Source organism: Elephantulus edwardii, unplaced genomic scaffold, assembly GCF_000299155.1.
Source record: "Elephantulus edwardii isolate Elephantulus edwardi_28Jun2011 unplaced genomic scaffold, EleEdw1.0 scaffold00215, whole genome shotgun sequence".
NCBI classification, from domain to species: Eukaryota; Metazoa; Chordata; class Mammalia; order Macroscelidea; family Macroscelididae; genus Elephantulus; species Elephantulus edwardii.
This window is the reverse complement of record NW_006399965.1, coordinates 3,459,993-3,471,631: the sequence shown is the minus strand read 5'-3', so window position 1 is coordinate 3,471,631 and position 11,639 is coordinate 3,459,993. Positions and strand designations below refer to the sequence as shown.

Sequence of the window (11,639 nt, the reverse complement as noted above, 5' to 3'; positions counted from 1 at the left end):
GTGGTGAGAATCTTTGTCTTCTTGACATTGAGCCTCAGTCCATACTGAAGGCTGCAGTCCTTGACCCTCTGCAGCAAGTGCATGAGGTCCTCCTCCGTTTCAGCGAGCAGGGTTGTGTCATCTGTGTAACGCACATTGTTGATAGATCCCCAGAGGTAACAGAGGAAAAAAAATGTAAATTGATGACAACAGCAATGCAACATCAGTCTTGTTATGAGAGTAGAAATCCCCTGGACAGAACATCCATATTTATTAAGCAACTCAGGCTGAAACTCAAGAGACTGAAAGACCATGTAAGAAATATCAATTTGTTTCACTGACAAGTCCACCTGACCAGAAAGACTTACTAGTCTTGCCCAATTCACCATTTAGATCCTGACTAAGGTCATTATAGCAGCAGTTGAACTAATGGAGATGGAAGATACAACATTATCAGAATATAAGCTTGCAAATAGAAAGCATCTTCAGGTCCTAATACCATAGAGAAACTGTCCAAAATCATTATTCACCATCTCAAGATGCTGAGGTTGATAAAAACTATTTCAAAGAAATTAAAAGAGTCGAAAAATGTCATTCATGGCATGTTACAATCCACAAATCAGTTTCTGTTAATCCTACAGATGTAGCTATTTAAAAACAAAAGCAATTTCATCCAGATCCTAGGGTAAAGAAAAGCGTTGGAGTGGATCTCTAGCCAGCTCTTCAGAGGCTATAAATTGCCTGGAAGGAGGCTTCCTGTCTTTCTCCCATGGAGCAGGTGGTAGGTTCAAACTACCTGACTTTGGATTGCCAGCACAACCTTTTATCCAGTAAACCACCAGAGCTTCCAGGTATACATTGATGACTCCATGCACAAGTTCAAAACAAGAACCAAGCTCTTCAGGTCATGTTGATAAAATCATGTGGGATTCCACAAAGAGTCTCAATATCAAATTTGCCAGTCACTGCTGTTGGGTTGGGACCTACTCGTAGCTGACCCCTTAAGAGGGTTTTCAGAGGCTGTAAATGACATGGGAGGAGACAGCCCATCTTTTCCTGAGAGCGGCTGATGGATTTGAGTCAGCAGAGAAACTCCTTACCCACATGGTGACCAGAGCTACCTCAATAGGTTGTACATTTATAGAAACTGAATTGTCAAGAGTTGTGTGACATGATGGAATACAGTGCAGCACACAGGGGCAAGGAAAGGGACGAGAGCATTATGCTAAATGGACTAACTCAGTCCCATAAGGACAATTACTGCATAGGATCATTATTATAAAAATAGAAAAATAACTAGTAAAATGGGTTTAAGGATCCAAAGCGGGAGGGTAGGAGCAGATGGGTGAGGCTGGGCAGGGAGGTACTCATAGGGTCACACAGTTTGATGGGAGGTGGGAAGGGTAGGTAAAGGAAATGGGAAAGATTCAGTGTGAAAAACAATGTATATGAACACTTTTAAGTAAATAAATATAAAATAAAAATGTATTTTTTAAAAAATGTTATTGACAGTACACACACAAAAAAGAATAAAATTTTAAAATTTTTTTTAAAAGTTGTGTTGATCTTGCGATGACAAAAACAAAAAAGATTCCCTGCTGGAGTGGCTTCTGTACAGCAACCAGCCACCAAACACATCACAGTTTGCCTGGCTCGTAGATCATGATTTCCTAAGATGTAACTAATAATGTGTTTAGCGTTTCTGTTCTGTTCAATGTGCTGTGTCTGAAGTATTAAAACCTTGCAAGTGGTAATATAAGCACAAACATTGGTCTATATTTGAGCAGAAAAAAAAAGAGAGTCAAGAAAAGGAAGATATGGAATGTGTAGCTAACACCTTCCTGAACATTTCCCTCTTTTGCAATGAGACTCAAAGAACTGGTTGGTACTTGAAACTATAAAAGAACCCTGATCAAAAAGAAAGAAATGCAGAACAAAATTGCAAATACTCACAGACCCCAGACTTTCATTTTGTTGTTAATGTACACAACAAAACATAAACCATCTCAATTTTCTCCACACTATGTGTAGTGACACTGAATACATTTTTGGAGGTATGTAACCTCTCTCAATCTTTTTTTTTTTAAAGTCACTCTTCACTCATTGAAATAAACTCACTGCATCCTGCATTTTTTAAAAAATTTTTATTATTTTTGTGTGAGTGTACCGTCAAATCAGATCTGACTGGTACAGGAGGAGACTGTCCCTCCTTCCCCGGCAGAGCATCTGGTGGATTTGAACCATGCGCCTCTGGGATTGTAGTTGCAGTTCCTTGCCACTAGGCCACCAGAGCTCCCCTGCATCCTACATTTTTGAGCTACACTTTCAAGTTGCTCTTATTTAATTTGATTTCACATAGATAGTCCCTAAAAGGAGCAGTCTGGTCTCACTCTTTTTAGGATGAACCTGTTTGTTCTACTCACAGTCCATGGTATATTCAATTGGACATGTTGCAAGGAGGGACCAATCCTTGGAGAAGTATGTCATGCTTGGGAGGGTGAAGCGACAGAGCAGGAGAGGAAGACCCACAGTGAGATGGATTGATTCACTGACTGGGGTAATGGGGGTAGATGTGTGAGAGACAAAAAAGATTGGCACAGGATAGAGAAAGGTTTAGGTCGCTTGAGTCGCAGGTGACTTGATAGCACATAACACACAAAAAAACAGTCCCTAAAAGAGCACAATGTTCAAGGTACATTTAATACCAAATTAAGTTAAACTATTATTTGGGTTTAAGATTCCAGAGGATATTTTTATATAAGATGCAAAGATTATCTGAAGACAATAGTGTCAAGGCTTCATCAAGCCTCCACAGCTCCAGGAAATCTGGAGTTTATGAGAATTTGAAATTCTGCTCTGCCTTTTTCCATTTTGATCAGGATTCCATGAAATTTTTTTATCAACACATTCAATAATGGTAGCTATGTACCATGTTTTTCTTCTGGTTTCAATAGCAAAGGAAGTAATCGATCATGTAGGCATTTAGATACACATTCTACTTTCTCTTTTAGCTTCTGACTCTTCTTCCTCGATTCCTCCAGGTAAACAAAAATCTGTGATATTCTGCCTTAAGTGGCCACTAGCAAGATAAGACTCTCAGCACTGTGCATCGAACTTGGAGAGAGAACAGAAACAATGTTCAGAACACAACAGAAACATGGTAGTAGTCCAATTACCTGGGACACTCCATAAAACCATGACCCTACACCTCCAAGCCAAAGAACCTACTTTCCACGAGGTGTTGCGTTGTACATAAACAATCTCAGTAGCTGCTTTTCACCTCTTCCATTGTTGTAAATATATCTATTATACAACTTTTGCCAATTCCACTTTTTATAGATGTATAAATTATGCCCTGAAATATTAAGGTTTACACTAAAAATATCCTTGTAAGTTGCCTTAAAACCAAACAGTATTTTAGCTAGTAAAATATTTTAACTAGTAAAAAATATCTATTTTGAGCATTGTGCTGTTTTATTAACTATGTATATGAGATCAAAGACACAAAAAGCAGCTCGAAAACGAGATAGGCTTATCAACTTTTTTAATTTTTTGCTTTCTTAGCTTATAGCAAATTAGTCCAATCTCTTCTCTGTCTTCATATCTTCTTTTCCTCTGTGTCTGCCTTCTTCTCTTGTGTTTATTACCAGGACACTTGTCATTGGATTTAAGGGCAATCTGGCTAATCTAGAACGATCTCAGTTTGATTAATTACATCTATTTTAGATTGCATTGATCTACTTCATTATTAGTGTCGCTATTGTTGTTGTGAAGTGTCATCAAGTCGTATGACTCAAGCAACCCTACGCACAAAAGATCTGAATATTTGTATAAGTTTCATCGTTTCTCCATATTCATAGGGTTTCCTGAGGCAAGCTATTCCAGAAGTGGATGCCACTCCTGTTTCCAAGATTGTTTTAATTGGGGAGCTCCATCAAACACTGTCCACCATGGGTAACCATTCTCACATTTGACACATCAGTGTCACACTGTTCAGCTTCACAGCAACCACGAGTTACCTCCGTACAGCAAATGGACAGACCAGTGCTATACCACCTAGAAGAATGTTTGACCAAAAAAAATTAAAACCATGCCTAAGCGCTGCAGATTAAAATCACCCACCTTTGGCTTGGTAGCATAACCTTCTATCCACTAGGAAAACAGAATTCTCTCCTTGTTGCTGTCCTTGCCTAAATGAAGTAATACTCACACATTCTCAGAATTTGGATGGAGACACATCATATGTGGCACCACCACTGAACTCACTACAATGACCTAAAAATCTAGAGTCCTCGGTCATCTCTACATTCTGTCTTCACCGCTCCTTTAAGCACTTTTGTCCTCTTGGGGACTGAGGGAGCTCTGTATTACTAAAGATAATTGCTTCTATGTGTATGTGCAGGATTTTATTTTTAATGCTGTCATCTGGCTTGTCCCAGCTTATTTTATCAATACCTTTTTCATTCCTTAATGGTTTCTTCATACATCTTCTGATCTTCGTAAGTCCCCTAAATAACCTCTACCCACATCACAGTTGGTGTTGATGTTCTCCTGTTCGTCCCCGAGAAAGGGCTAACAGGTAAAAATCTCATCTCCACCTGCTCTCCTCCTTTAACAAACTAAACCCTATCTTCCTTCCCCTTTCTTCCAGGTTTCAAAACTGTCCCCAACTCTTTCATCAAGTGCCTTCTCTACAAATTACTTCCCCGGGGGGCCTAGTGGCAAGAAGCTGCACTATAATCCCAAAGGCAAATGGTCCAAGACCACCAGCTGCTCTGCAGAAGAAGGAGAGACAGTCTCCTCCCGTGCAAATAACTACCCCTAAAATCCCACTGTTGGGTCAGCTATGGGTCAGTTCTGACTGTACAGTCTGCCACTGAAGTGACATATCAAAGGTAGTTTCACCATAACTACCCACTTGTCAAACCCGACCATAGTGCGTACCAGCCTTTATCTTCTTAGTAGGACTGACTGGTATAAGCAGAGTTGAGTAGTCTCTGTAAGGGGCAAAGGATATAGGGGGCTGTATCCATGGGATGTGGTTGTGTGCCTCGCACCCTGAGGTGTCTTCAGAAGGAAGATTGCAAGCAGCTCTCAGGAGGCCTCTGAGAAGGAAGATTACAAGCACTTCCCATACACCTTTAGACACTGACTTCTGTGAGAGTAGAAACAAATGTTCCTGCTCTTGATAAAGTTGTTGCAAAACGAGAGAAAGCAGATTATGAATACAAACAAGTCTTCCTTGAACATATGTTTTTTTTTATCTAACTGTATGTTTTTTTATCTAACTCTGTACCCGGCCCATTCGGGGCCCTGTGAGGTAATCCTTAATGTCTCCATTTCTCTGTGAACTATTCCCTTGTTTCTGAATAAAAGCAAAGGTTTTGGGGTTCCTGGGCACTAGTGGCCTGAGCGAGCTCTAGCCTTCTCTGGATTTACATTCTGCTTTGCTAGTTTTCCTTTGGCTCCACTCATGAGAAACAACTAGTCTCTATTGTTTATACTAGAGCAGCCTGGCAGCACAGTTCATAGGGAGTCGTGCTGCTAACAGAAGGTGGTGCTTCTCTGGAAGGAGCAAGCCATCAGTGGCTCCTCATGAGAAAGATCTTCTCTGGTGCTATTTATAGCCTTGAAAACCCAGTGGAGGTTTGGTTATATGTCATGGAGTTCCAAGTTCACAGCAAGAAGGAGATTACTTTTACTAGGTTTTAGTGGTTGACCAGGTTCACCGGTACACACTTGGCCTTCAGACATACGCACGTACCTTCCACGCAGCGGCAGCCCTCCTGTAGCACCCGGGCGTACATATCCACCTTGGACTGAGACAGGAGCTGGTCCCCAGTCAGGTATGTATTGTGGGAGGAAGCAATGTAGTAGTTGCACAGGGGCTGGTCCATGTCCTGATACACTTCATGGTGTAAGGGGTTGAATATGTCACAAGCAGGACTGCGCATGAAGTTGGTGAAGCCTTGGGGGAAAACGACATTAAAAAGATAAGTACTGAAGCTTTCAAAGCGCATGTGCTTAATTCACTCTCAGAGAGACAAAAGAGGTGAGAACACATTCAAAGTGATTCTCTTACGGACCCTTAGCTTAGCCTCTGGGGGAAAAGTGAAGCATCCGGAGATTAGCTCCAGGTCAAAGAGACGGCATCAGAGAATGGAAATGTTATTTTGTGGGAAAACAGTTTAAACATAACCTAAAAGTCATTGGCTTTTTTAGAATTTCGATTGGGTGAGGGCTGGCTGCGAAGTCCTTCAGTAACTCCCAATCTCGAGCTTTGATCCTGCCATGTCACCTCGTGCCTGACGCAGCACTACAACCACATTTAGACTGAAAATGTATACTGATTAATCAGACACTAGAAAAGGTAACACATTGAATCGAGAAACAGCATTGCTAGAGTGATAGTTAAGGTACCATGTCAAAAAGTTGGCACAGTCTAAACTCAAGCTGTGTTTACTTGACTTTGAAATTGTTTGAGGAAGATGCTGTTAATAGTCAGTGCGTTTTCGAATTTTGAAACCATTTGAAGATTATGTGGAAAATCCTGATATTTTCCCCTATAACTTTTCAAAATATAATATCTGTGACTAAAGGCATTTATTAATGTGTAAATAAATACCCAAATGACCCACAGGTATCTAAGTAGAATAACTATTAGGGGAAATTATTTCAAGTCTTCAAGAATTATGTGGGAAGATTGTAAATATCTTCTGAGTCTCTGGAGAATTTCTTCATTCTGAAATTTGCATTTATAATTTAAGAACCAAGTTTAAAGCTATGTTTTAGGCTCCCCAACCCTTCAAAGATTCAATTCTTAACACAGGAAAGGCCCCAGAGAGTTTATTACCTTCCCTGGTTGTTTTTAAAATGCTTCTTAATAATATAAGAATTTCCTTTATTCCTGCTCATCTTAATTATCCTGTATCCTCAGAGGTAAATGTATGTTAGCAAACCTCCCATCCCTTTCCCACTGGCAGCCTGGGAGGCAAGAACAGGAGACCAGTAAATAAAAATAGTAAGATCAGTAATGCTTTGGTGCTCTCCATTAAGATGATCCGTTCCACCGGTGAGATTCTCATCTGTAATGTCTCCCTCTTTGCATCTTAAATATGCACAACTTAAAAAAAAAAAAGAAAAATATGCACAACTTATAAATAATATATGTAACCATATGCACATCATCTTATTTATGTATATGAACCCAAGGACTGTATTTTGAGTGTGGAGACATTATTTCATTTCTTTGAGCTTCACTTTCTTCAACTATAACATGACATCGTGGATTAAATGAGCTGAATATTCCAGCAAGCTTTCAAATGCTACAAGGAGTCGTTGTTCAGATTTTTAGACGACACATTTACTTTCAAGTCAAGGAGCCAGCATAGTGCAATAGTTAATTGATTAACTTTTAACTGAAAGGTTTGAATCCATGCAGTGGCTCCACAAGAAAAAGACCTGGTGATTTGCTTCTGTAAAGATTAACCCCAGTAGATGTTCACTGAAATTAATGACAAAAAAAAAATAATATTAACCCCAAACACTCATATCGATTGTCATCAAGAAATTCTGATTCTGAGACATCCAGGACAAAACGGAACTGGCCAATAGAATGTACAAGGCAGTAGATCTTTACTGAAACAAACTGCTACAATCCTCTAAGCGTCTTGTGAGTTTGCACAGTAGTCCAGCACTTAACTACTGTGCCACCAGGGCTCCTCTGCAAAGATGCCAACCATGGAACCATGTGGGACTTCTCACCTTTATCACATAGGGTTGCCACGAGTCAAAAATCAACCCAACACTGATATTCAAGACACAGTTATTCAATAACCCATAGCCAATATTCAATAGCCAATATTTAAGACAACAATGTTTTACTCTTGTGCTATTTAAAATCTCCGAAGGATCATTAGCAAGTCAGTTCCAACTCACTAGCAATGCTAGATCGAGTTTCTTAGACTACTTGTTTTAGAAATCAAATTCCCTTCATGAAATTATCAGATGGAAACTATTTCCAAAAAGCAGTCCTTTGAGAAACATTCAAATATTTCTTGGCATTCAGTATGCCTAAGTGTCATCAAGTTGACCTTCTTGGAGCTGAAAATGCACTATTATTGGGAAATTAAGAGAAAGTAGTAACATGGGACCTACTTTGTGGAAAAGTGTGTGTGTCTGGATGTGTGTGTTGCAAGTTTTATTTTCATTCCCTGCAAGTTCAGAAATGTATCTGATTTCAATTCATAAAACATTTGCTAAAACCTGACTTAGATGGTTGCATTTAGAAATTAAGTTTTTACCTTCAATGCCAAGAATATTTTTCACCTTGTTTTCTTCTGAAACTTCAAACTTCTTTATGATGTCAAGACAATGGTCTGCTGTCACATTATTCATCTAAATAAAACAGAGCATTAGTGCACTATCTGTAATTTTTCTACAAGTCAGTGGGGACTCACTGCAAAGTCATTTCTAACAACCAGTAATTGATTTCATTCTTTTATTGATTTATTTTAGTGCCTATTTATTATCTTGTTTTAAAGACACTGTGGTATGGTATTAGAGAAAGATTAATGAATCTGAGGCACTTAATTTGAAAGCTAGTTTTACATCTAACCACGTATATAACCTAATCCTATTTTGTGGCCATTCCATGTCCATGTATCAGGTGGATTAAAGAGTACCTGAATTTCTCTACCTCTGGAAAACATCCGAAAGTATATATATATTTGTCTATGTAACAAATACAATCATAATGAAATCACTAAAATGTGCTCTTAGGTTTTCACTTCTGTCACTAGAATGCTGTACCCTTTAAAAAAAATAAAGCCAGTGTTGTTCTACACTAAGTAGACCAGTGCTCCTGTTCCGTCGGCAAATGTGCACTGTTACGAGGTAATTATTTACAGCTCCTTTATCTTTGGACAGGTGATCATTATCTGTGAAAACAACTGTGAACTATGCTTAAGTCCAATCATCATAAATACAGTTTTTAAAAAAGTCATTCTCTACTAACATAGAATATTTCTACATAAATTCACCTGTGCACATACATATTTCTTGGCCCTGGTAATTAAGTACTTCCAACTTCTCTCCATAGTTTTTTACATATGTCTAGCCAACTCCGCTAGCCATCAATTTTTAGATGCAGTTCCTATTATTGTAGTCTATGCAACCAATAGGTGTATACCACATCCACTTATATAAGTAGAGAAGTCTACAGGAGATATTTTTAAATTAAAATGAAATGCCAATGAGAGCTGAATATTCCATAAGAACTGTTGTGTGGTGCATGGAGAATCACTCATCTCCATATTCTCAGCCAGGGAAAGAGACCCGGCATGGGAGGAATATAAGAAATTCACTCATGAGATTGAAGAATTCAGATTTTAAAACAATGCAGAGGAATGAAGTCATAATGACTGATAACCACTACTAGTTCAACAAACTTTTTTAAAAGAACCAGCTAATATAAAAAAATAACATCGTTTATGATTCCAGAAATGATACTTTGATATTACAATATTGCTCAAAAATAAAAATCCATTAAAAAAAACACACCAAGGCTCTAGGTATGTGATGCTGTAGAAACTAACTAAAAGTCATACAACCAAGAATTCCATTCTGTAAAGACAATGGAAGTGCAGTCCCATGTTGGAGACAGAGCTTTGATAGAGTTCTATCAGGTACAGTGGTGTGGAAGACAAAGCAGTAACAGAAATACTACACTGGCAATCACGATGGGTGTACTGCGAACCATTCGTGGTGGCCAAATATCCAGGAGCTAACTGATAACTTAAAAACATAATTAATTTCGTGTTGACACTCTCATAAAATTTCTTCAACATAGTCAAATTCACGAGAGCTAGATATCACAAATGTTGTTGTTGTTGTTCTTATGTGCCGTTGAGTCACTTGTGACTCATAGCGACCCTAAACAGCTCTAAGCTCTGCTCTGTCCTGTGCCAATCTCATTGTCTCCGACTCACTCATCCTGATCGCCCCAGTCACTGAATCAACCCACCTCCCAGAGGGCCTTCCCCTCCTGCGCTGTCCCTCCACCCTCCCAAGCATGATGTCCCTCTCCAAGGACTGGTCTCTCCTTACAACATGACCAAAGCCTCAGAATCCTTGTCTCCAAGGAGCCACCCATTTTAACCCTCTCCAGGATGAATCTGTTTGTTTTCTTAGCAGTCCATAGTACCCTCAATACTCTTCTCCAACACCAAAGATCAAAGTAAAAACATGACTTTTAACACTTGACTATATATTTCCAAACCTTTTACCTTGTCAAATTACTTCTAGCCCAACATAGAGACTATACTTTGAAGTTGAGATCAAATGAAAAGCAAAAACATAGTGTCTGAGAGAGAGCAGTAGTGAATGATGGGAATGTTTGTCATCAACGACAGCGTTGGAAGGATGGAAGATGCCCGCTTGGGCTGCTTTCTCTCAGCATGAATCCACTGGTAACTTGAGAAAGGTGGATAATCTCCTCCCCAGCAATTTACACCCTCCAAACCATCCTGTAGGGTCAGCTATGAAGTGGTTTTGACTCAACAGCATTGAGTAGTAGAGTGGCATTGCTCTAAAAAGCATGCCACGCTGTAAGCAATGCCAGTAACTAAACTCACGGCAAAGTATAAACAAATATCAAAACTCTGTGATCACAGCTCTCCACATGTACACCATGGTTATAGCCCGAGAGATCAAATCAGAGATGTCCTGGTCCACAGAAACCTTGCTACCCTTTAGTGACATGAGCTCCTCCGTGTACCCTTTTGCTTTTGTTATGCTGTTGTTACGTTGTTATAATCGCAGGGGGAGAAATGGCCCATCTCTCTCCTGCAGAACAGCTGGTAGACTCAACCACATGCTTTTTAGTTGGCAGTGTAACTCTTTATCACGAAGCCACCAGAGTTCCTTAAAAAACAGGGGAAGAGGTGTTTTTCCTTAAGCTTCAAGGACTTGCTTTGCTCTAGTTTCCTACCCTAAACAATTTGTTACTGGTGTCCGAGTTATCTGTCATTCCCAGAGTAAGTAATCTCGAGTCAGCAAACCAACCAACCATAGTTTGATGTTTTTGTCTGGCCCTCGGCTACAACTTGCCTTGTGATTACAATGCATCTTCCAAGGACTGGTACAAACAAAGTGACTCTGATTCAAGCTGAAGCTGAGGAAAATGAAATCAAATTCATGGGAACCAAAATTTAACCTTGAGTCGATGCCACCTGAATTTCAAAAGGATCTCAAGAACAGGTCTAAGGCCTTGAACACTAATGAGTGAAGACCAGATAATGTGTGAGAGGATACCAAAAATATCACCCAGGAAGAAGGCAAAAAGTCATTACAAAGAGGAGGAAGAAAAGACCAAGAAGGATGTCAGAAGAGACTCTGAATATTGCACTAGAGTAACGAGAAGCCAAATCAGAGGGAAGAAATCAAGATATTAAGAAGATGAACAGAAGATTACAGATGGAAGTGTGGAAAGACAAAGTAAAGTGTGATAATGAAATATGCAAAGATCTGGAGCTAGAAAATCAAAAGGGCGGAACTTCTACAATGTTTCTTAAGCTGAAGGAACTGAAAAACAAATCCAAGCCTCAAATTACAATACTTAAGGATGCTTTGGAAAGAACAGTGAATGACCAGGAAGCATT

The 11,639-nt window shown here is 39.4% G+C and overlaps 1 protein-coding gene across 1 annotated transcript in view; it reads right to left on the bottom strand.

Moving 5' to 3' along the window:
* The window catches only part of PLCH1 (phospholipase C, eta 1), a 133,887-nt gene that overhangs the window by 80,536 nt on the left and 41,712 nt on the right, over nt 1–11,639 (bottom strand). The window contains exons 5-6 of the mRNA XM_006897785.1: nt 8,283–8,376; nt 5,744–5,947 (exon numbers count right to left, since the gene is read on the bottom strand). Of these exons, the coding sequence (XP_006897847.1) occupies nt 5,744–5,947; nt 8,283–8,376 (298 nt within the window). The remainder of the gene's footprint in view (nt 1–5,743; nt 5,948–8,282; nt 8,377–11,639) is intronic.